We start from the raw sequence: 26,660 nt of genomic DNA on the forward strand, positions 1-26,660 counted from the left end.
GAGCCTTTGATTGACTTCAAAGCTCATCAGAGCCAGCAAAGTGCTGGAGAGGGAGCCGGCCTTCACAGGTGCCCTCAGAGTCCTTCCCCAAACCGAGCCTCTCTGCTTCCTGTTCTCAACCTCCTTCATTAAGTCAAGGAACAAGTACCTGTTTGCTTGATCTGAAAATGGGATAGTTGGACAGTTTCCTTTCTAGGTAAAGAACAATTACTGCCTGAAGAAGATAGGAGATGGTTTGGAGGAAGCAGTTTCCCCAAACTGTGACATGTAAGAGAAATGGGTGACGATTCTCAGGAAACTTGGGAATTTAAGCACTATGTTCCTGCTTAGCTTTTTTTACTTAAAAGCTAATCTGCTGGGCTGGAGAGATGGGTCAGTGGTTAAGAGCACTAACTGCTCTTCCAGGGGTCCTGAGTTCAATTCCCAGCAACCACATGGTGACTCACAACCACCTATAATGGAATCTGACGCCCTCTTCTGGTTTGTCTGAAGAGAGCAATGGTGTACTCATGTACATGAAATAAACAAATAAATCCTTTTTTTTAAAAAAAAAAAAAACTAATCTGCTGCTTATTGAAAGGTTTTTTGGAAGAACTGGAAGGAAGGGGGACTCTGGCTTTCTTCCCAGTTAATCTCCACCTGAGACTTCCTGGCCCAGGATGAATATGCCTTTTCCAGGATACTCTGTTTTGTGACCAGAGAGGGTGGACTGAGGCCTGAGGACGGATGCAGGCCACACAGAGTCAAAAGCCAGGCCCTTTGCCATGGTAGCTTTTGCTGATACCCATTCCAGCCTCCAAACCTGGGCAGTAACAAGCCCCACACTTTAGAAAGGTTCATCCTCTCTTTCTTTGGAGTGACCAGTAGTCCCAGAGGGGATCAAGCAGCGGAAGCTATCAGCGAGCCCCATGACGGCTGTGGCTCCCACACCCTCAGAGTGCCATCACTACCTAAGCGGCCCTGACCCGCCCTCCGTCGGAGACCGGTTGTTGCAGTCCAGGGGTTCTGATGTGCACCTACTCTCCACAGGCAAAGAACAAGGGAAGCATAAAGCGACGCTTCTCATCCGTTCTTTGAGCCCGTTCTAGAGACTTTTCTGGATTCCAACAGAAGGTAACAATTCCTAATGTAGAAAACATGTCCCTGGAGTGAGACAGACACCTCGAGTCTGCTTCACTGTGCTCCAGCTGTGCGGTTATGGGTGTGACGGCCCCTCTGGGGAAATGTATACCAATTGTTGACATGTATACCATTCGTACTTGTTCTAGGACAGTGGTTCTTACCCTCCTTGTGCTGTGACCCTTTAATACAGTTCCTTATTTATGAATTGTAATGTAGATGTCTGTTATGCAGGATATCTGTTATGTGAGTCTTGTGAAAAGATCATTTGACCCCAAGGGGTCGCAACCCACAGGTTGAGAACCACCATTCTACAAGGTCCTTACCGGCTCAAGTGCGATTTTTCTTCTTTATTTAACATGGGATCTAGCTCATGTTACTTGTGCAACCAGCATTAATTCTTGGTCCCCAGATTCTTTCCTACCTTTCGCAGATTTTCCAGCGCCATGAGTTGCCTGGGCAGATTCATCAGAGCACACCAATCCGCCAAATGTGGACTGTTTCTGATGGAGACCCAAAAGCTCACAGTGAGGGCCCCTGCATTGTATCCACAAGCTTCCTGTCGCTCTGAAAGAATACCTGAGGTAATGTAAGACTGTGGGAGTCAGTCCTCCCTTTCCCTCATGTGGAGTCAGTCCTCCCCTTCCCTCATGTGGAGTCAGTCCTCCCCTTACACCATGTGGAGTCAGTCCTCCCCTTCCCTCATGTGGAGTCAGTCCTCCTCTTCCCTCATGTGGAGTCAGTCCTCCCCTTCCCTCATGTGGAGTCAGTCCTCCCCTTCCCTCATGTGGAGTCAGTCCTCCCCTTCCCTCATGTGGAGTCAGTCCTCCCCTTCCCTCATGTGGAGTCAGTCCTCCCCTTCCCTCATGTGGAGTCAGTCCTCCCCTTCCCTCATGTGGAGTCAGTCCTTCCCTTCCCTCATGTGGAGTCAGTCCTCCCCTTCCCTCATGTGGAGTCTGTCCTCTCCTTCCACCATGTGGAGTCAGTCCTCCCCTTCCACCATGTGGAGTCTGTCCTCTCCTTCCACCATGTGAAGTCTGTCCTCCCCTTCCCTCATGTGGAGTCAGTCCTCCCCTTCCCTCATGTGGAGTCTGTCCTCTCCTTCCACCATGTGGAGTCAGTCCTCCCCTTCCACCATGTGGAGTCAGTCCTCCCCTTCCCTCATGTGGAGTCAGTCCTCCCCTTCCCTCATGTGAAGTCTGTCCTCCCCTTCCCTCATGTGGAGTCAGTCCTCCCCTTCCACCATGTGGAGTCAGTCCTCCCCTTCCCTCATGTGGAGTCAGTCCTCCCCTTCCCTCATGTGGAGTCAGTCCTCCCCTTCCCTCATGTGGAGTCAGTCCTCCCCTTCCCTCATGTGGAGTCAGTCCTCCCCTTCCCTCATGTGGAGTCAGTCCTCCCCTTCCCTCATGTGGAGTCAGTCCTCCCCTTCCCTCATGTGGAGTCAGTCCTCCCCTTCCCTCATGTGGAGTCAGTCCTCCCCTTCCCTCATGTGGAGTCAGTCCTCCCCTTCCCTCATGTGGAGTCAGTCCTCCCCTTCCCTCATGTGGAGTCAGTCCTCCCCTTCCCTCATGTGGAGTCAGTCCTCCCCTTCCCTCATGTGGAGTCAGTCGTCCCCTTCCACCATGTGGAGTCAGACCTCCCCTCCCACCATGTTGGTTCCTAGGATCAAATTCTGGCCATCAGGTCTAGCACAAGCACCCTTACCAACTGAGCCATCCCACCAGCTCAGTCTACAGGGTTTTCTAGTGCCCTTGGAACCATTGCCAAATCAACCTCTATCCTGGATTATAAAGTAAGCCTCAATTTATATTTAAAATTTATAAAATATATTATATGACCAAGCTGCTCAATAACAGAAAGATTTATGGGATTATCTCCCTCCAAACTTGTCTCTCTCTCTCTCTCTCTCTCTCTCTCTCTCTCTCTCTCTCTCTCTCTCTCATTTGTAAATAACCCATGGACTAGAAAAAATATCTCAAGGGATATTATTTAAGAAATATTAGGACACATGAAAATTCTATAACTAAAGCAGCAAGCAGCTGCCTGTGAGAGCTTTCAACCTCTAAATGCTTAAATTTGAAAACAAGAGTAGGTAAAGCACCAACAGACAGACAGACAGACAGACAAAAACTACACCTTATCATTGTAGAACATTGATGGGAAAATATTGATGCAAAAAAAATCCACAAAATAGTGATTTAGATACAGAAATATATAAAAATCAATAATATCTTATTACCAAGTGGAGTTATAGAGTCTCTTCTGTGAAGACAAGGCTTGTCAATATTTTAAAACCGATCAATGTGATATACTCTTTTAATTCTATCTTTCACTCCTTTGCTTTATGTGTGGGTGTTTAGCCTCAGCTGCGGAGGACAGCTAGCAAACCATGATGGTCCTCTTGTTTTAATTTTCACTATTATACAGGTTCCTTGAATTTTCCCCTTGAAGCCTTGAGTGTCATCGCAGGGACAGGGACGGGCGGTGTGGGATTACCCAGGCCTGGGCTTGTGGCTCTTCCTGTGGCCATGCTGGGCCTGTGGAATCCCTCTGTGCTCTGTGAGTCACCCCGGGAAGAGGTTGCTGTCAGCTGGTGACAAGGGAATTAAGAACAAAGTGTTCCCCAGGGAGGGCATTTCCTGAGAATGACTTGTGCCATGTACTGCTCCTCCCCTAATTCCACACTCTTGTCATTCTGTACAGCCTACACTGGACTACACTGAAGCCCGTAAAGAGACAGGTAGACAGACTCAGAATCCCAGAGCAAAGACCCTGCCATCCAAACTGGATCTGTCTTGCACACTGGGCTGTGGTAGAGGGACAGACACTTCAAGCCAGTCATTGGATTGCCTAGGTGACAGTGCTGAGGAGTCCCTGTGGGAGACATCGGCCAAGCACACACTAAGGACGCTTACTTTTCATTCTTTCCTCTATCCAGGGTTTATGGGAGCCTACTGTGTGCTGAAGACACCTACTGTGTGCTGAAGACACCAGTGCTATACTGAGAAAAGTGGCACACAGCCGCTGACTCAGGGAGCTAGCGGGCCCGTGGGCTTAAGTGATCTCAGAGTTCTGCTCCAGCATCAGGAAGATTGGCTTCTTGCCGGCTGAGTCAAGGCTTGAGGTGACACTGGGCTTCACATGACAAGAGACAGAGCAAACCCGTGTGTGTGTGTGTGTGTGTGTGTGTGTGTGGTCTGGTCTCCTCTAAAGACAACTGTATTGAGGTAGGGAATCAGTGGGTCAAACGTTTGCTCTGAAAGCATGAGGACTTGGGTTCAGGTCCCAGCACCCACAGAAAGACTGGCGTGGCTGTGAGCTCCAGAGTTTCTGAAAGAAAATAAACAAGATGGAGAGTAGAAGAAAAAAGTACCTTAACTTCTACCCTCCTCATGTGCACGTGCCTACACACATGCACCAAAGCACGCACTCAAGAAAAAAAGAAAATAAGAACTGTAACACACCACCATTTTAGGGGATCCATGCAGATGTTTTATTTAATCCTGACCACTGCCCCCCCCCCAGGTACCACTTGTAAATAGCAGTATTGAATCAAGTCTCTCTCACCTGGCTAATCCCTTATGAATGGGGAGTTAATATATTAATTACTTTGCTAGGACAAAATGTCTGGAAAAAGCAGCTCCCAGAGGGAAGTCCACATCCCAGAGGTGGAGAGAATAATTCAGGTGTGCAGCTCACTCTAACTTCAGCACGCACAGGCACGGGCCAGGATGAGTGGGAAGTTCAAAGCTAATGACTATCAGTTCTCACCCATAGGACAGTAAGATGTTCTCAGAGGCACAGAATCCAGGCAGTCACTGAGGATAGCTGCTGACGGTTGCTCAGATAATGCAGACCAGCCTGGTCAGACAGAAACGCCTCAAGTGTCTAGAGGTATATGAGGCCCGTTCGTGTAGACAAGGGCGCTGCTAGTCCTCCACAGAAGCCTTAGGTATTCCCGACAGCTGCGCTGTCTTTCTGGATCATTCTACTGGCGATAACCCTTGGGGCTACTATTCCTTGATGGTTCTAAACTTGTGTCAAAAAACCTAGCCAGCTCATTGGATGACCCACCCCTCCCTTTAAATTAACTTACACCTCAGGATGAGCACGATGGCTCAGTAGGTAAAGACGCTTGCCCTGATCCTGACCTACAGTTAGATCCTTGAGACCCACATGGCAGAAGGAAAGAACTGGATATTGACTCTACATATGCTAAATAGAACAAAAATTTTAAAAGAAAAAAAATAACTTTTTCTATTAAAATGTGCAGTAATAGGTTTATCATGGCACCTTCATATACACGTGCCATTCATTAGACTCTGCTTGTGTCTCTGTTGCTTTTCTAACTCCCTTTCTCCCTGTAGTTGCCCCCGCCAGCTTTCCTATTTCACCCACATCCTGCTTCTCACCTCTCATAAGATCTCCCCTAAGTCCCTTTGTAGTTTTATTGTGCCCCCCCCCCGCCCCCCGCCCCAGGCAATGCTCATTTTCAAATCCCGTGCCATTAGTGTGAAATCTGTCCACCAAACATGCTTCCATCCTCTCGTCCAGGTCCATTTTCCACCTCTACTTTTCCAGAGGGCCTTTCCTTGTCACCAGAGGCCAGGGGCGGTGTCCCTTCGTCCTTCAAACTCACAGCACCTTATGGTCTTGTGCTTCAGCATTATGCCTACCAAATAATGCTGCAGTTAAAAGAAAGGCCAAAGGAGGAAAACAAAAGAAACAGAAGAGGAGAAGCCACGGGGAGGTGGGGAAAGGAAAAAACGGAGAGCTCAGATGTCATGGAAACTGGGGAGGGAGGGGACTGCGCATCCTCTATCACAGAGCATGGCTGTCAGGTAGAGACTAGGAGCCAGCGCTGAGGAAGGCAGTGAGGTGAGCACAGTGGGCAGCGCAGACTGAGGAAGGAGCGGACAGTGCAGTGACTGAGCCCGGACGGAGAAGGAAGGGGCTCAGTGGTGGCAGCAACAAACGTGAAGTGAAGAAGGGTTAAAAATATTGTATCTACAGTAGGCGGAAGCTGGATACAATGCTGAACATCCAATCTCTGCACTTTGAAGGCACCGTAGTCACAAAGAAGTTCAAGTTCAAGGCCCCATGGGGACCTCGGTGAGTGCCAGGGCAGCCTCCTTACACAGTGAGACCACAGCAAACAAGAGCTCATCTTGAGATGGGGACTGATGGGGGTATCTTAGCCAAGTTCTCTTTTCTTCTTTTTCTTTTAGTATTGAATGGAGTTTATTCAGGGCATGAGGAGGGGAGTTGAGAGGGTAGTAGAAACACACACACACACACACACACAGAGAGAGAAAGAGAGAAAGAGAGAGAGAGAGAGAGAGAGAGAGAGAGAGAGAGAGAGAGAGAGAGAGAGAGAGAGGAGGGGTCAAGCAGCTCCTTGGTCAGGGTTTCTATTCCTGCACAAAACATCATGACCAAGAAGCAAGTTGGGGAAGAAAGGGCTTGTTCAGCTTACACTTCCACACAGCTGTTCATCATGAAAGGAAGTCAGGACTGGAGCTCACACAGGTAGGAACCTGCAGGCAGGAGCTGATGCCGAAGCCATGGAGGGTGCTGCTTACTGGCTTGCTTCCCCTGGTTTGTACAGCTTGCTTTCTTATAGAACCCAAGCCATCAGCCCGGGGGTGGCACCACTCACAGTGGGCTGGGCCTCCCACCCTTGATCACTAATTGAGAAAATGCCTTCCAGCTGGATCTCATGGAGGCCTTTCCTCAATGGAGGCTCCTTTCTCGGTGATAACTCCAGCTTGTGTCAAGTTGACACACAAAACCAGCCAATACAGGGGGAAAGAGAAGTTATTGGAGTCCATAAGACTTAAGCTCAGAAAGGAGGGGCCCAGAAAGCGGGGGCAGAGGGGAGGGTAGAGAAAGGGGTAGGAGAAGTGGGATTGTAGATGTCAGAACATAAAAGGTGAGGAAAGTATGACAGCATAACTAGAAAATGCTTTGCTAAAACCCGTCATGGTATATTTGCACTTAGAGTTATTTGAAAACACAGGAAAGACGAATGGTGGGACTTACAGACAGGAAGTGCTGCTAGCAGATGACGCTAGAGAAAATGGTGATCACAGAGGGGAGCCCCTAGGTGGCAGAGACAGGCGGCTGGATCTGCATGAAGGGATCTGCTCCTGTGACGACTGGTGAGACAAGGCTGAGCCACTGGCCCGTCCTTCCTATGTGGCTGGTTGGTGAGGGGCCCACCCAGCTGGTGTCCAGCTTCTGGCTTCCATGTGTTTCATAAAGGACCAACTCTGAGTATTCCTGACACTGACCGTTCCTCACACCTGCGTATTTCTTATGAATCTCTGCTCGTGTCAGGAGCTGACCTACGGTCCCCAGAAATGTGCAGTGAGTCTCTGTAACAGGCCTTGAGGCCCCCAGCATTCCCTTACTTCTGATTTTAGCTTGTTGAACACATGGACCACAAGCCCATGCGTCTCAGTTTTTCCTGAACCAAACATCATGGAATAGCCTGTCACATAGACAGTCAAAGCTCCTCATTTTGAGAAGCCACATATACATATACATCATATACATATACATTATATACATGTGTGTCTGTGGTGTGCCATATATATATATATATATATTGGCCATGATGGTTCATATTCAATCACACACACACATATATACACACTACACATATATATCACACACACATATACAACACACATACATATATGCCATACACACACATATATACACACCACACATATATGCCACACACACATATATACACACCACACATATATCACACACACACACACACACACACACACGTACCTGGTAGCAGCATCTTGTACTTGTCTCTCACTTGTGATGGGTATGTGGATGAACCCAGCACTCCGTGCACAATGGTCTTCCCTTTGCCCTATATCTGTAGCTTGCTATTATGTCTATACCCTGGGCACACACACCCATGGTATTAATGTCTATGGTATATATGTGTAAACCACAGACAGGACACTTCAATAGACATAACAGTCTATTTATGTGCAACACAACAGTCTATACAGTATTATGTCTAGGCAAGAGAAAAGAAAGCTTCCAGATCCAGAGAGTAAGTCACACAGCTTTAATTGAGCTAGAAAAATGAAGCCTCCACCTACCTACCATGTTACTCTTTGACCTCTCTGACCCTTCGTGTCAAACCATGTGTTCTCTCTATATCAATCCTTTGTTCCCCTGACCTGTGTGTGTGTGTGTGTGTTGGGGTGTGTGTGCTGCATTCTTGTATCGGATTGTGGGATGAGCATCAGGCTCCAGAATTCTCCTAGGACAATGGCCCATAGCACCCTCATACCTTCTAAGTTCCTGGCTTAGCTGCCTCTTCCAAAAGCCTCTTGAGAGATGAGCAGAAACTTTTCCCTTGTCTACCCTGCGGGCCCCTGTCCTTGAGACACTTTGCAGATGCTTGGCACAAGATAACAGAGCCTCTGGAACCCTCTTTAGACTCTGTTCCCCAGTCCGTTCAGCACTGGCTTGGACTGTGGTAAACTGGGGGACTCACAGCAACTAGAGAGTTGCCAGAGCAAATCTGGGCAAGTGAGGGGTGATTCTCATTAGCTCAGCTCACAACAGAAACCATTAGCTACCGGTAGCGTCTGTATCAGCGTCCACCAGAGGGCGCCATGAGCTCGCAGGCCAGGCATGGCATGAAGGCGCTGACCAGGCTTCCCCTAATCTACTGACCCTGGTCTCTCGTTTGGACAAACAATGGAGAACCTACAAGGTTTAGAACACCCCCTTTCTTTTAAAATTTTCTAGAGCAAAAGTTATCAAAAACGTCCTTTGTTTGACTCTTGTTATCCTAACAACTTAAAGAACCGTAACAGTATCATTGTCTCACAAAAGCCATTCAATTATTACAGTATGCCCAAGAAACCGGTGAGTTCCAAAATGAGCCACACTTGAGCCTCTGAACTTTTCAACTTTTTTTTTTGGCGGGGGGGGGGGGGGGGGGGGCGGAGTAGCAGATTAAGGCAGGTATCAAATAACTATATCAAGCAGAAGGGGATATGAGGAAGAAAGTGGCAGAAAGTTCCAGAAGGGGGCTGCAGCGTCACTGAAATAGGCCAGTGATAGCCTGTGCACGGAGGGCCAGGGCCTCTACCAAGAGTGCAGCTGCCTTAGCCAGTTCTGGTAATATGTTTTATAGTGCCTGATTCTTATCAGTGATAAACAGCAATATTCCCTGGTAATATGTTTTATAATGCCTGATTCTTATCAGTGATAAACAGCAATATTCCCTGCCCTTATTGATCCTAAAGGCAGGTGAAAAAGCAGCAATGGTCAGCTCAGTGTCCAAAGTGTGCCAGAGGCATGGCAGCCGGGGGGAGCATCTGCTACACTTGTACAGGGGTCAGAAGCTGTATGTGACACTGATGGAGCTAGGAGTAATAGGAGGCAGGATGCACCAATCCAGAGGTTAGGCCAGGTGTGGTGCTGCATGCCTTTGCTCCAAGTGTTCAGGGCTCAGAATCTGGAGAATCTCTGTGAGGTCCAGTGATATCCAGTCTTGAAACACACACACACACACACACACACACACACACACACACACACAGAGAGAGAGAGAGAGAGAGAGAGAGAGAGAGAGAGAGAGAGAGAGAGATTTTGTTTAAGCCTTTTAATGACCAAAGCAAGAACTCCATCAATACCACTAATACCATTGTCCCTTTGGGAGTAAGTATATCATGATTACAATATGTTGCATATTTTATTAAGAGAATTATATCATACTGGTATAAGGTCAGTTTAGTTTAGAATAAATTAAGACAAGCCCAGATCTTGGATATGCAGAAATGTCACTACTAAGGAGCTAAATGTAGTGTACATTGTCATCATTAAAAGGCACTGTATTGTTCTAGCATGACAATATTTATTTTATTATTTATTTTTGCAGTAAATTTTACTAGAAGATTTAAGACATGGGACTAGAACTCTAATAAGTTTTTTTTTTCTTTCCTTTTTTGGCAAGTTAACTTTTCTACGTCTCAGATGCCTCATTTAATAACAATAAAGACAGCAAAGTGCTCTGTCACATCCTGCCAAGAACCACTCAAGGGTTCTCAGTTCTGCGCTGTCTCCTGAGTTTGGTCTTGGCTGTGGTGTGACCTTGCTCTGTAGAACGCCATAGGAAGGAAAGAGTAAGGAAGCATGGAGTGGGGGCATTGGTTCTAATAGGAGGCAGGAGTCCCCATGTCACCCATCTTTTCTCTAGGTCCACTGGGGACCAAACAGCGCCAAACTTTCTGTGATCACTGCTGGGACCATGTTCCACCTCTTTATGACACTTGTCAGCAGGGCTGTTTGCCCCCCAAGGTGGACATAGATGTACTCTTCTGTACCAATTGTCTGAGAGTAATACCTGTAGTACTCTCCAGGGCCACTCACTTAAGATGATACTCCAGGGCATTGCCTGTGCAGACGGTAGGACTTTCCAGCTCCCTTGTATTCGGTGAGAGGGGTCATGGTACTGGTTCTAGCTATCAACTAAGGGGCAGCAGAGATGTAGTTCTTTCCCAGCACTAATCAATTGCCTGCAGAAGGCCCTCCAGACAGCTGTCGCTCTGTGCCCAGGTATGCTAAGTCAGCATGGGCACAGGAGCACGAGTGATGCTACGTGGAGCAGAGCCTCTGCCCACATGCCATGTGTGTTTTGTGGAGGTCTTGCCATTTGGGGAGTGCCGATCATATCACAGCAGTCAGCAGCATGTCTAAGTTAATCTCAACTAATGAAGGCTCCGCCCTGACTAATAAACAACTAACTGATCTAGCCATCGCCTTGGCTGAATAGGAACTAGTGAATAATTATTTTCTCCAGAGCACCCGTTCGAGTGCATGCGTGCGTGGGTGCATGCGTGTGTGTGTGTGTGTGTGTGTGTGTGTGTGTGCATGCGTGGGTGAGTGTGCATGTGCATATGTGTGTGTGCACGGGCACGTGCACATTCATAAATACACATTCACATGTGTGTTTGTTTTCTTGAGGATTGAACCCAGGGCTTCTCACGTGTAAAACTAGTCCTCTACTACCAAGCTAACACTACTAGTCCTCTATTCCCGATTCTTTTACATAGCACATACTTAATAAATACCTTTGGATTAATATGAGTATTTAAAAGGTTCTAGACACAGCACAAGGTATGAGAAAGAAGCAGCTATATGGGATGTTATCTCCATGTGTGATCCTAACTAGTGGGCTGCCATCCCAGGGAACTATGACAAGAAGGACACCAGGCTATCACGTCCCTGCATCCATTTTTAATCTTTATGGGGTGACCACTGATCCATCCATCTCCTTTGCTAACTCCAGTGAATGTTGGCCTCTGAGTCACTGCAACAGAGTTCAGAGTTCAGGGACAAAGTAAGAAGCCTTGGTAGGCCAGGTAAAAGCCAGCTCACAGACAGGTGAGCCTAGGACAGAGTTAGGAGTGCGCTGGAGTGGATGGGAGCGGGCAGAGGCTTGGTTGGCAGGGCTGTGGGTGGCTTTTGTCATTGTGTTGCGGCCGCATATTCTATTCCCGAGAACCAGGTACCTGAATTATTTTCGGCAGAGCCTGTGAGGGATGGATGGTAGACCCTGACCAGAGTGACCTTTCGAGGCTCATTAAGTGTCTATAAATGGCAGCAACTGGCACAGGAGTGGGTGGGGACAGACATTAACACACTCTTCTAAGGTTCTGGCCCCTCCCTCCTCAGTGCTGTCAGCAGACCTAAACAACACCCACAGAAGGTTTCATTCTTGGATAGAGGGCAAGTCATCTTCAGCAGTGCATCCCTCTGTTACCCTATTTTGAGGTGAGTCAGATAAAAAGTTAGAGAAGAAAAACATCCACTTGCTACTCTCCCAGCACTGCAGTTGGGGATTTAACCCGAGGCAGCCTGAAAAACTAGGTTACACGGAGTTATACCCCTGACAGCAAGCTGTTTTGAAAAGAATTCATTCTAGAAAGTACCTCTCAAGGACAGAATGTTCAGTGTCTCTCTAGGAAGCAGCTCGAACACACCTGCATGGTCAATGTGTCTTTATTATTAGTTTTACTAATAATACCATTAGTAGTTTACTGTTAGTTTCCTGCCCACCTCCTCTCCTGTTCCCACCTGTATAAACCAGGCTGACTAGCTCTGCCCATGGACTCCAGTGTGCTCTCTTTGCCTCCTATGCCTTTCCCATTCTGCTGCTGATGGTTCTGACTCAAGAGGCCTTGTGGTGATGCTTCCCTCAGCTCCCCCAGGCAAGGGATGCTGCTCCTATTCCGGGAACTGTTGCAACATGGGTTGCACCGCCCTGGGCAGCCTCCCTGCTCTGGACCAGTGGCCCTGTCTGCATGAGCCCCAGCTTGGTCGTCTTTGTTACATTCTTACATCATTTTTTTCTTCCTCTCCTCTGCCCTTTCTCAAAGATTATGAAATAACTAGACTATTGTTACAATCCAAAGGGCATTTAACTCAATGTATACACAGTTGCCTTCCTGTCCTTTACATTGTATACAAGGGCCAAGAGGAGGACCCACAAGGCAGTAATTATGATCACAAGTTTATATGCGAAGCCTTAGCTGGCAATGGGCCTGTTTTCCTTTTCCCCTGGAGTCTGAAGCAGGTTATTTTAGACCCACCTCTCTGGCAGGTAAATTTAAGAGTGCTCCCTTATATTGAGCATAGATACTCATGTCTTTGAATCCCAGCACTTGAGAGGTAGAGGCAAAGTGTGTGTGTGTGTGTGTGTGTGTGTGTGTGTGTATGTGTGTGTGTGGTATAGGTGTGTGTGTGTGTGTGTGTGTGTATGAGAGAGACAGAGAGAGACAGAGAGACAGAGAGAAAAAGAGACAGAGAGAGACAGAGAGAGATTGAGATTTTGATAAACTGGTGTCTCACATCTTCATGGTGTCCCTGGGGAGTTTTCCTGTAGTTAAGTTAGAGAGTGGGAAGGTGAGAGATTTATTTAGGAACAAGAATGTAATGAGCACAGTGTTTGCATGGAGAATACTCGAATTCTCCTTTTTAATATAAACATTCATCCAATACAATACTGGCATTTTGTTTGGCCAAGTGTCTTGTATTCCCAATGCAAAAGACCTCTAATTGAATGTAGACTCACCCTGCTCGCCCTGGAGAATGCAGGCTGACTGTGCACCTGGAGAGTCTCCAGACTCACCCTGCTCACCCTGGAGATCGCAGTCTGACTGTGCACCTGGAGAGTCTCCAGACTCACCCTGCTCACCCTGGAGATTGCAGTCTGACTGTGCACCTGGAGAGTCTCCAGACTCACCCTGCTCACCCTGGAGAACAGCAGGCTGACTGTGCACCTGGAGAGTCTCCAGATTAACACTGCTCGCCCTGGAGATCGCAGTCTGACTGTGCACCTGGAGAGTCTCCAGACTCACCCTGCTCACCCTGGAGATCGCAGGCTGTGCACCTGGAGGGTCTTAAGAGGCAGGTGCTTGCTTTCTCTCTCCCTCCCCAACTCTCCCCTGTTTTTCTTTCACCTTAACCAGCATGCCTGGTGACAATCCTTGGAAGTTGTGGCTTCTCTGTTTTAAGGTAGCCACAGAGATGGCAACAGACTCTTATATTTTAAGTCTTTAATGTGTTTAACATGTTCCACTCTGGTGTGGAAGGAGGGTGTGGGAGGAGAAGGAGGGGGATAAATTAACTCAAAAATTCAAGTTCAGTGTTCAATTTTAAATTGATTTCTTATTTAGTATGTCAAAAAGAGGGGATCTATGTCTATGATTTTTGATTTCAACTCTTATTTTAGATAGGGCCCATCAGACAATGATATCAAGAAACACCTACTAGCTAAGTTCGGATCTGTAACTTCAAGAAATCCCTGAATGGGTGGACTGCCCAGCAGGGCCAGGACAAGGGAGGGCAAATGAAGCATTCCATTTATGTATAAAGCTTAACAGGTGCCAAGAAACCGAGTAGAGAGAATGGTACTTTTGAACTATTTAAAATGATCTAAAATTGGCATGTTCTGTTCATCCTGGAAATTAATATTACCTTTTATTTTAAAAAATATAACTTAAAGAACATTTTGTTTAATGAAACTTCTGGTATTCTTTAAACTTAGAATGTATCCCTACCGGTTATTTATTTATTTATTTATTATTTATTTATTTATTTTTAGCACCAGACCTACTTCCTAAACTCATAGTCTGGAGAGAAAGTCTCTTTGGCATTACCTCTTCCTTCATGTCCTTAAAGGAAGTTTTGAAATTATTTTTTAAGCGCCAATGATCTTAAGTCCATAATCGTTGCCAAAGGTGCATTTTTATCAGCATCAGTAAACCAAGTTATCCCACGCAACAGGCTCCCAAGAATATTAGTAAGCTACAGGGAGGGAGCGTGACTGCACACCTAAACTTTGGGAGGAGGTCTGCCTGAACTCAAACCCTTGAACTCTTGTTTTGGTGTGTGTGTGTGTGTACTGTACTTCATGTGTCATTCTTGGAGACTGCCTCCTCATCTTTAAACTACAAGAAACGATAACCCTTTTCCACAGAGGAAAAAGTGAACGGAATGCAGTTTGAACATTTTGATCTACACTTATCAGCGCCGCCAGATAAACACTCAGCTTTTCACCATCCCTATGAACAGCGGGACTTGCCTTGGCACTCGGGTGAGGGCGGAGGTTTTCTTTTTCCACTCACACAGCGGGGAGCTGCGGGACCAGCCCCTTCCCGGGCGCTGGCTGGAAGTCCCTGCTGCGCGGCGCCCGGGGCCTGGCGCACTCCGCCCGGCCCTCCTAGGTTCCCAGTACCCTCAGCACAGAGCCATCCTCTGCCTCCCGCACGCACGCCTTCCCTGTCCCGGTCCCCGGCCGAGGAAATTCTTCCCCAGCAGCCCAGGGCTCGCCTCACGTGACCAGCCGCCGTCGCGGCCGCTTCCAGAGAGTTTAAAGGTTACCGAGGAAATTAGCATAGACACAGTCACTGGCCCCCAGGAGGGCGCACCCGGCTTTCCCGCAGCCTGAACACTCGTTGTCAGCGCGCGGATCGAGCCTTGTCCCCTGACGTGAGGTCCCGCAGAAGTAGGAGGAGTCACTTTGAGAAATAAACAGACATTCGAACCAGGCCGACCCGGGTTCTACTAGTCTTCCACTCGTCAACAAGTTCTCAAACCCGAGCAGGTCCCGGTACAAATCGCCAGAGGGGAGAGTCTTCCCAAGTGGGGGGAGGGGGAGAGGGTTTCAAAACTCACACCCAGCAGAAGGGCTCAGCAGTCCGGGTGTCCCCTCCCCCATCGCGGCGGCACAGTAGAGAATCCCAGGGCACAGTGACAAACAGGCCAGCTCTCCGCGTACGGCTGGTGGGCTGGTGGCCGCCGCAGTCCAGGCAGAGTGGGGGAAGGTGCTTAGTCTTCTTGGACATTGCGAGCCCCTCCATTCCTCCAGCCCCAGCTCTAAATGATAGTGTTGGCCGCAGGGTGCGAGAGAGAAGCGCGGCCCGCTGCTCTCGGGGTCCAAACCCGGCTCTCCCGGTGCAGATCCGAGGAGCACAGACTCGGCCTGCGACAGTCGCTCCCGCACCGCCGCGCCGCCAGACTCCTGGGTCCCGCGCGGAGTCCTCCCTCTGCTCCCCCGCGTGCCGCCGCCAACGGACCGGGCCGGCCCGCTCGCTGCTGCGTTTTCTGCTCGGCTCACTTTTCCCGTATTGCTCCCCCAACCGGCAAAACTTTCTATTTCCCCAAACAGTGTCGCGCGCGCGCGCGCGCGCGTGCACACACACACACACACACACACACACACTGACGTCTTTTGCGCATTTCCTGCATTAGAGGGAGGGAGAATCGCTCGCACGGCGATCGAGGGAGGCAGATCGCGGGCTGAGCGCTCTGGCGGGCGGCGAGCCGGCGGCAGCCGAGAGCGCGGACGCGGGGAGCGCGGCGGGCGGGCGGGCGCCGGCGGGCGGGAGGAGGGGCCGCGCCGAGTCGCAGTCCCTGCCCGGCCGCCGCGCTGCGCACCGCCGGGTGCCGGCCTGCGCCCCGAACCCGAGTGGCGGCCACCTCTACCTCCCAAGCCCGCGCGGATGTGAGATCCCGGGCACCGGGCGCCTCGCGATCGCCGGCTGCGGCGCGGCTCTGCTTGGCCCGAGAGGTGACGGCGGGGCTGGTCGTGCGGCTTGTGGATTTTTAAAAAATTTGGCTCGGGGAGGACCATTTCCTCTCGACATGCATCCCTCCGGATAGACTGCACATCCCTTAGTCCACCCTCCGCCCCGCGCCGTCCGAGGCAGGCGCTGGGTGGGCGAAGAGGATCCGGGTTGAAATCTGTGCCCCGGCTTCTCATCCCCGCCCCGTCCCGCCGCCCCCTCCCCCTCCGGGAGTCGAAATTGCCCGGGGATTATGTTTCGGAAAGGTAGGTGAGCGCCGGGCGCGGCGCCTGCTTCTCCGCACACGGACCGAAGAACCAGCAGGCGGCTAGGCAGCCCCCGCGGCTTGCAGCGGAGGCGACAGCTCGTCTCCTCCCGTGAAGGTGTCGCCGGTGGTGGTGGGGAGAGATTTGCTCCAAAAACGGACGTCTCCAGCTCTCCCCCCTCCCTGTTTTCCGTTAGGAATCCGGCGAGGAAATACATGCACTCGCTGAGAATCGCCGGCGCCAGGACGCAACGCCACAAGGTGTAGCGAGTGAGTGGGGTGGGGCAAGAGGGGACCCAGGAGTCCCCCAGGCTCCCGGCGCGCCTGCTCCTGTTCTTCAATCCTGCCCTCGGGGCGGACGGAGTGACCCCCGCCCCGACCATGGTAGTGTTCAATGGCCTTCTTAAGATCAAAATCTGCGAGGCCGTGAGCTTGAAGCCCACAGCCTGGTCGCTGCGCCATGCAGTGGGACCCCGGCCACAGACGTTCCTTCTGGACCCCTACATTGCCCTTAACGTGGACGACTCGCGCATCGGCCAAACAGCCACCAAGCAGAAGACCAACAGTCCGGCCTGGCACGATGAGTTCGTCACTGACGTGTGCAATGGGCGCAAGATCGAGCTGGCTGTCTTTCACGACGCTCCTATCGGCTACGACGACTTCGTGGCCAACTGCACCATCCAATTCGAGGAGCTGCTGCAGAATGGGAGCCGCCACTTCGAGGACTGGGTGAGTGGAACCTTCCACGTCCAGGAGTCCGGGTTCCAGGGAAAGACTTGCTGCCTAAGCATCGGTCCTGGGGCCCTGGGCTGTCTGTGTGTGCATATACATCTCAATTTTCTTGAAGAGGCACGTTTTATTTCGTAGCTGGAGAGACATACACAATAGGATAAGAAAGATGAGATTTGACAGACGGGCACTATCCCCTGTCACCTCTGTGCCCTCCCAACAGTGGGCTGGCTGTACAGGGGCCTTGCAAGTTGGTAGAGAATCCAGAATGCAGGTGCATGGAGAGGTTGGTGTAGGGAATCTGCAAGTGCATGGTGGGCTGGCTGAGTGACTGTGTGTGGGTGGGTCTCTCTATCCTTGGAGAGACACGTGGAGCTCAGACTGGAGGGTTTTTGTGCCTCCTGGCTTTATCCTGGGTAGCCTAGTGATTACTTTTATAAATCCTTGTGGTAGGAAGCCTCCTCTTCCTAAATCACTGTTTTGCTCATTTGCTGGCATACCAGAAGGTGCTGGTCCCCAGGGGTCCCCTCTGTAGAGTCCCACAAACAGAACTCCAGCTTGCTCTGCCTATCTGTTCAGAAGGCTACATTTTCAAAAGGGGTTTGTGGTGATAGGAAGTCAGGACTTTGAATCTTCGGATTATATGCGTCCAGCTTCGATGTTCAAGATATTGTAAGATCAAACACTATTTCTGAAATTGAGCTGTTAACACTGTCACATATGAGGGATTTTGAAGCAGGCCTTGCCAATATACCTTCAATCAAATGCATTCAATTTTGGCACTTGTACAGCCAGAGAAAACACCCCCGTCCTCTCTCTTCTTGTAGGAATAACATTAAATTAGGAAGAGGATATCTCTATCTTCAGGTTTGTTACATGTTTCTATCTGGAGCAAGTGTTGCTATGGATAAATATATTCTCAAGACTCTTTGGTCTGCACAGAGAGCTGCCTGTGCTGCCTCATGAAGAGCTGTGGGAGAACACTGCTGACCGCAGATAGCTTCATGAATACGCTAGAGTGAGGGTGCACATGCCCTTGGCATATCACTGTACCTCATATTTTTAAATATATTTTTCAAGGACATGGAGCTTTTAGGGGGAAATGGGGACAGGGGGAACCTGCTCTTTTGATGCTCCTGGATGTGATAGAGCCTTCTGGAAACCATGGTTACTAAAGAGGCTTTTAGGGCAACCCTTGTAAGCCACAGCTCAGCTCCGAGAGATCTGTGGCTTACACTTTAGACAGCAGGCAAACTTTAGGCTCCTGACCGCAGCCTCCTTCCCTTCCTTCACCCACTCTGCTATCACTGCTGCTCGCTGTGGTGTCCACAGGGGCACGGAGGCTTAGCCGACTTCACAAACAGGCTTCAAGGTTAAACATCTGTGTTTCCGTATAAAAAGGGGAAGACAATTTTGACTTGAGTATAGGAAGGTGGGGCCTATTGAAGGAGGGTCTGAGAAGGGAAAGGCAGTGGGCAGAGAGCAGAGAAGATGACCAGAAGGCCCAGGTTTTCCACATCCATGCGCCAGTTGCAAGGATGTATCTGAGTTTCTCTGGCAGCAGTGAACTGGGGGCTTCTCCAGACTCGCAGCAGAACAGGATGCTACTTTCTCTCCTCAGCTCCTCTAAGGAAGTGTGCAGTCAGGGCTTGTTGCTTGACAGCCATTCTCCAAGGTTCCTACATTTATACTGGGTTTGGCTCTAGACCAGATCTTCTAGTGCTCAGGCGACATTTCCAGACAAGGACATTGAGTTCCAGAGAAGCAAGTGGGTACCCAAGGTGGCATGGCAAGCACAGGTGGGCTGGAGGTTGAGCCCTCACCTCCTATGGCTCAGTGTCTGCCCGGTGGGGACAGTCTGCTTTCCCAGGCTACTTCTTAGCCCTGCAGATTCATATGCTGTGGCCCTGACATTTTTATTGTGTGTGATGACGTAAAGTGCTTTCGAAATCATTATCCCTTCTGCCTTATAGCAAGTGTGAATTGGATATGACAGGCATCGGACAGATTACAAACAAGACTGAGAGAAGCCCAAAGGATGACTCAAATGGTAGAGCTGGTTCTGACGGAGGGATGCTGTGGCTGCTCTCTGAATAATGAATAATGGGGACTCCGGCCACATAGCTGGAAATGGAGACAAGTTGCCGAAGGGCCACCTTCCCCGTGTCTGCCACCCGAGCACATGCACAGCATCATAGCTGTAGGTAGAAATTTCTGGGCTCAAACCCTTGCGCTCTCTTCTTAGAAGAAATGAAGAGGCATGCCGGTTCGTAGGCATGGCTCTAAAGCCCAGCCTGAGTACCGGGTATGGAGAGCATCAAACAGCTCCTCCAGTCTTTGCTGTGGGATATTTCAGCCGGCTCTGAACCTGTCTGTCTGCGGAGTTCCCCTTATGTGGCTAGATTCTACCAAGCTTACCATTTTAATCAACCCAGGGATAAAAAAGAGGCGGCAGGTTACTCTAAAGGTGTTTGCATTTCTCTAGGGAAAGGATAGTAGCATATATATTCAAGTGCACATATGTCTATATATACATATATTAATATTTGTATACACATATATACAAATATGTGTTTGCATTTCTCTAGGGAAAGGATAGTAGCATATATATTCAAGTGCACATATGTATATATACATATATTAATATTTGTATACACATATATACATATGTACACATAACACACACACACACATATATATAAATTTATATAGGTACAAACACACACACACACACACACACATACACACAACACTTGAGTGACAATTTAGTTCCAAACAAGTGGTTCTCTAAATAGATCAGAAGTCCAAAACCAAGGTGTTCTAGGGGAGCTGAGAGAATTCAGGAAGGCGCTGGGAAAAGGCACGCACATGAGTGTGAAAGTGTAGGTGATGTTCAGAGCTATCTGCCCGAGGACACAGCGTGCCAAGCTCAGGCCCCCCTGGAAGAGAGGTGCAGACGGTGCCTGTGTTCAGAGCTGCAGAATGGATAGGCATGGCCGAGCTCAGAGTAAGGCTGAACAAAGTTTCCCCAACTTAAGACTTTTTATTTGACTACTACCTGAACTATAATAGTAAGAACAAAACAAACAAAAACCAGTTTCTTTTACTTTTTACGGTTCTTTTCTCAAGCTTCAATTTTCTTATAGAATCATAGGTCTGGATTTGGTGGTTTTAGTTTTTCTTTGTTCACACTCAACTAAATGTGCATGTAAAATATAAAGAAAGGGAGTTCGTCCCCGTACTGTTTATCATCATTAGGGATGTGGGGCTGAACCTTGGAACTCCAGAGCAGAAGAAAATTCAGAAGAATGGGGTGGGCTTCAGACTGTGCACAGCCCAGGCTGACAGTGGAAAGAGAGGCAGTTCAGGTTTTGATGACAAAGGGGACGGATGGTAGACGAAGCTGAGGCAAGCAGAAGGAGGGATCTGAGCCTGGGAATTGAGTTTCTCAAGAGACTGGATGAAATGCTCCTGACTTGGGTGTCACTAGGGGAAGGTGGAAGGGCTGTAGGGCCGTGGTCGTCCCTGCGGTTTGGAGTTCATTAGCCTTGCTTTGAGAATTGTAGCCAGAACAGGAATGGTGACAGGAGGAAGGCTCTGGATTCCGTGGGGCTCGAGTGGGTGTTACAATGTATCTCTTTCCTGATGCCACCTTGCCTTTTCTTTACTTAGTTATTTTTATTTACTTAGCATGTACTCTTATGTGTACTCTTGTGTGCGCAGGTGCGTGCTTGTGCTTATGGATATGTGTACAGAGGTCCGAGGACAACTTGCAGGGTTTTTTCCCCTTCCACTCAGGGTTCCAGGGGGTGAACTTACAGTCAGTTTAGTTGCAGGCACCTTTACCAGCTGAGCCATCTGCTTGATCCTCTGCTTATTTTTTGAAAAAGTCTTCACACTAAACTGGAAGCTTGTTTACACTGGTTTGGCCAGCCAGTAAACTATCGTGGAAGACAAGCACTATACTGTGTTGGAAGACATCTTTGGTTTGTGCCACTTCCTTGATTTATCTTGTCACAGATGTATGTATGTATGTATTATGCATTATGTATTTAATTTGTTTATTTTGGTTCTCCATGACAGAGTTGCTATATGTTTGGCCCTGGCTGTTCTGGAACTCACTCTGTAGACCAGGCTGGCCGTGAACTCAAAGGTCCGCCTGCCTCTGCCTCCGGGGTGTAGGTGTTAAAGGTGTGCGCCACCACAGCCAGCAGAGATGCATTTGTAATGTAGTGGCGTCACCATCCTTTGAGAAGCCGTTCTCCAGAGCTTCTGCCTGACTTGCTTTCTGTCGCTGTGATAAGCCACTCTGAACAAAACCAACTTGGGGAGAAAGGATTTATTTCATTGTACGGCCCATCGCGAGGGAAGCCAAGGTAGGAACTCCAGGTGGTAACCGAAACAGAGAGCAGGGAGGAACACTGGTTACTGCCTTGCTTCTTCTGACTTAGGCTCAGCTGACTTTCTTCTGTAACTCAGGACCACCTGCTCAGGGCTGGCACCACTCAGGGACCTGGGCCCTCCTGTTTTAGTTAGCAGTCATGAAAATGCACCACAGATATGCCACGGGCCAATCTGATGGAGAGGAGGCGCCTTCTTCCCAGGTCTGCCAAACTGACACCTACTGAAGCTCGCTCACTGTGGCAGCTGCCAGGGGGCCATGCTGGGCCAGACAGCTTGGGTTTGAAGGCCACCCTTCCCCACCTAATTCTTCGATGACCTTTGGCGGACCATTTAACCTTTCTGAAATTTCATTTCTTCCTCTGTAAAAGGATGATGGTAAAATCATCTGTCTGGAATGGTTGTTGTGGGGAATTGAGTTTATACATGCAGTGCGCTTGGACCAATGCCTGACCCTTAGTATTGGATCAAAGAATGTTTAAAAGTTGCCCTGTTGAATCCCCCAGTGCTAGAAAGGGTAGGCCACTGGACTGGCTCTGCCTTGGTCAACAAAAACACCTAAAAGAAATGTTCTTATGACGCCCAAGCCGGACTGTAGCCACTAGCATGGTGTCCTGGATAGATCCTGGAACACGCCCCTGTTAAACAGGCCTCCTCCTGAGCTCCTCCCTTCTGATGGGGCCCCTGACCATTGCACAAGGACATATCTCTATCTTCTTACAGCATTTCTGAAAATTTTCAGCATTTTTTTTTTGACAGAATAAAGTAGAAAGACTCTATAAAGGGGACATGGCTAGGCTGGGAATTGTTCATCCAAGATGCCTTCCCTGTTCCTCCAGTACTTACCATCTAATTCAGTATTGCTCCCCTTGGCATATAATTGGTCAGATAGTTGTCTAGTTATCTTATCAATTCCTCCTTAGTCTAGGGCTAGCACATCCAGATTTCTGCTTCACAGCAGGTCAAGCATTATCTGTGTTCTATCCAATCCCTCCTCTTTCACACACACACACACACACACACACACACACACACACACAAGCACATGCACATGCTCACGCACATGCAGACACATATATGTGCCACACCTAGTCAGTGTAGTGAATAGTTGAGACTCAGTTCCCTTGCTCCCTGTGGTCACCAGTCCTTGGAATCCCAGAGTTCTCATTGCGTGTCCTAGATACTCATCAGTTAGGACTTTGGGCATTGTGGTTTAAGCCCAGATAGCTGTTTATTGGTGTGTAAAATGGGAAAATGATAATTCTTACCTCTCAGGGTTGTGTGAATAAGTAAGGAAGCCGTGTGAAGTTCTTGGCAAAGGATTTGGCCACATTGCATTTCAGCAATGTTGTTAATATCTGAGGAGCCATGTGTAGATGCTCATAGATTTAGCATCTTAAGAACAGATGGCCCAGCGAAAGATATTTTTCTCCCTGTTTTGTGAATATGTTTTTTATGAAAAGCCTTCGATGGTCTAAAAATAAATTTAATTTACTTATACTTAAAATTTTTCTTTTATTAATTATTTGAGAATTATGGTTACACGATATATTTTGATTATATTCAACTTCGTAACATCTCCAAGATCTACCCCCTTTCTTTATCTACCCAACTTTGTGTCCTCATTTTACAAAACTCTCAGCTATAATCTATACTGCCCATATACTCTTAAATGTGTGGACATCAACTGCAGCACGGTGAAGTGTTACCATTTCCATGGTCCTCTGGGGCCCAAGTCACTTAGGCAGTGTCTGGATTATCTCAACAGCCCACTAATTGGTTCCCTCTTGCCTGAACTTGGTCAAAAAAAATCCCTCAGGGGGGAGAAAAACCAGTCCCTTCCCGTAAGACAGTAGAGCCAGGCCATCTGAACCTTCCTGCCCTGCTGCCTCCTGCTCTGCACCTTGTTTATGAGTCTGCAGTCATAAGGGCCCACAGGTCAACTTAGACAGACTCACCACAGTGAGTCTGCATTGGCCTTGATTCGTTTCTCTCTCTTCTTTTGAGAATGAGAGTCTTGGGACTCAAACATTTATTCACATGTTACATTCCCAGGAAAGCCCTTTCTGGTGATCTTATCCAAAACATAAGTGTCTTTCAAGATTTATGGCTTTGTTTTATTATTTAATTATTGTTTTGAGACTGAGCTTTACTGTGTAGCTTGGGCTGATCCCCAGCCCTCAGTGCTTTGGCTTCAACCTTCCAAGTACTGGGATTACAGTTGCCATGTCTGGCTTTCCAGGACATTTTACTTCTTTAGTTTTAAAGGTTTGTTCTTTTTTTTTTTTTTTAAAAAAAATAAATACAAAGCAAAGGACAATTTGAAATGTTAAAGATTTTTTCATTTATTTCTTTCATGTATATGAGTACACTGCAGCTGTCTTCAGACACATCAGAAGAGGGCATTGGATTCCCATTACAGGTGGTTGTGAGCCACCATGTAGTTGCTGGGAACTGAACTCAGGACCTCTGGGAGAGCAGTCAGTTCTCCTAACCGCTGAGCCATCTCTCCAGCCCGGTTTGTTCATTTTTGAAGCAGCACACAAGAGAGTGGGTTCTATCATGGCGATTGTATCTGCTCACACCGGTGCTACTTTCCTTCCCTTCTGCATTTCCTACACTCTTTGCATGGCTTCCCTTTCCTTAGCACTCACCTGTGTCTCCTGCCCTCCATTTTCGTATTCATCCTGTCTAACATTAAGATGGAGCTTCTATCACTATAGAAGTTTTTATTCATTTCTGTCTTCTCAGCAACCCGGTCAGAACCTAGTGTATTGTTGAACAGATGAGTGAGTGCCAACAGAGAAATGCCTCTTGTTTTGCTACCTGCCGTGACATAGCGCGGTGGGAGAGACTGGTGCTTGATCAGACGGAAGGCGTGTGTGGTACCGGCCCTGCTCCTGGGGAACATGGAAGTTTGATGCATGTTTCAGAAGACTAGAATAGCAAGCATTTGAATTTATTTCTTTTTTTTTCATATTCTGTTTTATTATTTTAGAAGTTCATGCTCACCTACAGTATGTCTTTTTTTAAATTAAGTCCATCTCCTATTCCCTCCCCTCCAAGTATTCTCCCACTGAGCCCGCTCCTTTCCTCTCCCAGTTTCATGCATCTGTGTATACACTCTCCGTGTCCACTAGTGCTGCCTGTGTGTGTGTGGATACAGAACCATCTACGAGAGGACAGGTCACCTCTCAGTGGCTGCATCCCCGAGGAAAACCCACGTACCCTCTCCAGCAGCGAGCAATCACCTCAGCTGGGGGTGGGACTTCAGGTCCATACCCAGCAGGCTTTTGTCTGGCTTGATCCTTATAGGTCCTATCCGTGCAGTCACAGCAACTGAGTTCACAGGCGCTGCCACCCTGGCCTGTCTGGCAAGCACTGTTTGTTTTCTACTTAGCTTGCTTCTTATACTTGTTCCTTCTTGGTTTTGTGTTGGGAGAGGGTGTGATTTAGAGCTGAGCACTGCAGGCCAGTGTTATCTGTCCTGTTGTGGCTCTCTGCATTCACTGATCTCTATCTCCTGCAAAAGGAAGGGTCTCTGCTGAGGGTTCAGAGATGCACCCATTTATGGGTTTGTACAAACAATCCCTTTGTACAGTTGAAATTGGGGGGAAGGAAAGACTATTTTATGGAAGTCTTTGAAGAACCTGACAGGAGAATGCTCTGTTATTTCCACAGGACAATATGCACTCGACCAAAGACTTTTTATGAAGTTTGAACTTAGTAAAAGTGGGAGTTGTGCACCCTCCGGATACCCAGGGCCCCTGCAAGGGGCTGTGGTAAAGGGCCGCTTGGCCTTGTTTGCGGAATTTAAAATCAAGTTTAAATTCTTGCTGGGGTGTTAGCTACAAATAAAACAAAACACCCTTACAGTTGGCAGTGACAAGACACGAAATTTGAGACCCCAGCCCCTGAGCTCACGAAGCTCCTGGCAGCAGCGGTACCTGCAGCTTCTGCGGCCTCTTCACACAGGCCCAGAGAACCCCAGAGCAGAGCTGCTCTGTTTTACATAAATAAAAGCTTCACTTGGCAAAACTCGGTTCTCTCCTTCTCTCCGAGTTCCTCTGGGCTTGTTAAGTAATTACAGTCTGTTATAATGTTAATCAGCAGGGCTGCACCTGGTTGAAATTTCATTTTCAGACAGAAAGCATGTGAAGTGGCCAAAAGCCTTTGCCGGCTGAGAGGACCGAGAGGACAGAATGGGCTGTGTCACTGTAACTCACCTACATCCAAACAAAATAGAAACTCCAGAGGGAACGGGTTTGAACTCAGACCTGCCCAGAGGACAAACTCAAGCCTGCCACCAAACCCCCATGCTGCAGTGTCCTCCGGCCTCCCTGCCTTCCCACCCTCACCTTGAAGTGTTCTGGAGGTCATCTTTAAGCCAGCTGTGGTGCTGCTTGCATGTAACCCCAGCTGGAACTTGGAAGTGGAGGAAAGAGGAGATACCCTTATTTGGCAGCATGGGAGGGCACTCTCTGAGCTCGTATCTGGGAAGTATCTAAGGCCAAAAATCTAACCAACTCAAGAAGGGGTTGGAAAAAATATAATGGGTGAATCTAGAATTTATTATTGGGAGGGGTTGTCTGCTTTTGCGCAATCCACTTTGAATAGAGCTGTTGGGTTGTTTTTCGGACAGTAGCATCCCGTTGTGCCAACCTCCTTCCTGGGCAGATGGAAGCGTCTTGTGAATGGGAAGTGTCTTTTCTCACCCATCTGATGGCTCTCCAGAGTGTGAGCTGTTCAGGAAGTCTAGGAAACCCACTCACCAGTTAGTGGAGGGACTGAGAGACTCCTGTTCCAGGTCTGTCTTGTGGGAGCTCCCATCTGCCCATCCTCATCCACTGGGCTCAGGGTGCGTGCTCTGAGAAACTTACCCTCTGAGCAGAAAGGAAGCTGGTGTGCCACACAGAAGATGCTGAGCAGTGGCCAGAGTGGAGTGGTCATTTATTATTCCGGCCTTCCTTTCATCCATTCAGCGGATGTTTATTGAATGCCTTCTGTGCCTGCCATCATGTCCTGTGAGC

The 26,660-nt window shown here is 48.5% G+C and overlaps 1 protein-coding gene across 1 annotated transcript in view; it reads left to right on the plus strand.

Moving 5' to 3' along the window:
- Positions 1-15,909: 15,909 nt before the first annotated feature.
- The window catches only part of Prkce (protein kinase C epsilon), a 497,167-nt gene continuing 486,416 nt past the window's right edge, over positions 15,910-26,660 (plus strand). Inside the window, exon 1 of the mRNA XM_052186512.1 lies at positions 15,910-17,229. Coding sequence (XP_052042472.1) covers positions 16,882-17,229 — 348 coding nt within the window. The 5' untranslated portion in view covers positions 15,910-16,881. The remainder of the gene's footprint in view (positions 17,230-26,660) is intronic.

Source organism: Apodemus sylvaticus, chromosome 6, assembly GCF_947179515.1.
Source record: "Apodemus sylvaticus chromosome 6, mApoSyl1.1, whole genome shotgun sequence".
Classification (NCBI taxonomy): Eukaryota; Metazoa; Chordata; class Mammalia; order Rodentia; family Muridae; genus Apodemus; species Apodemus sylvaticus.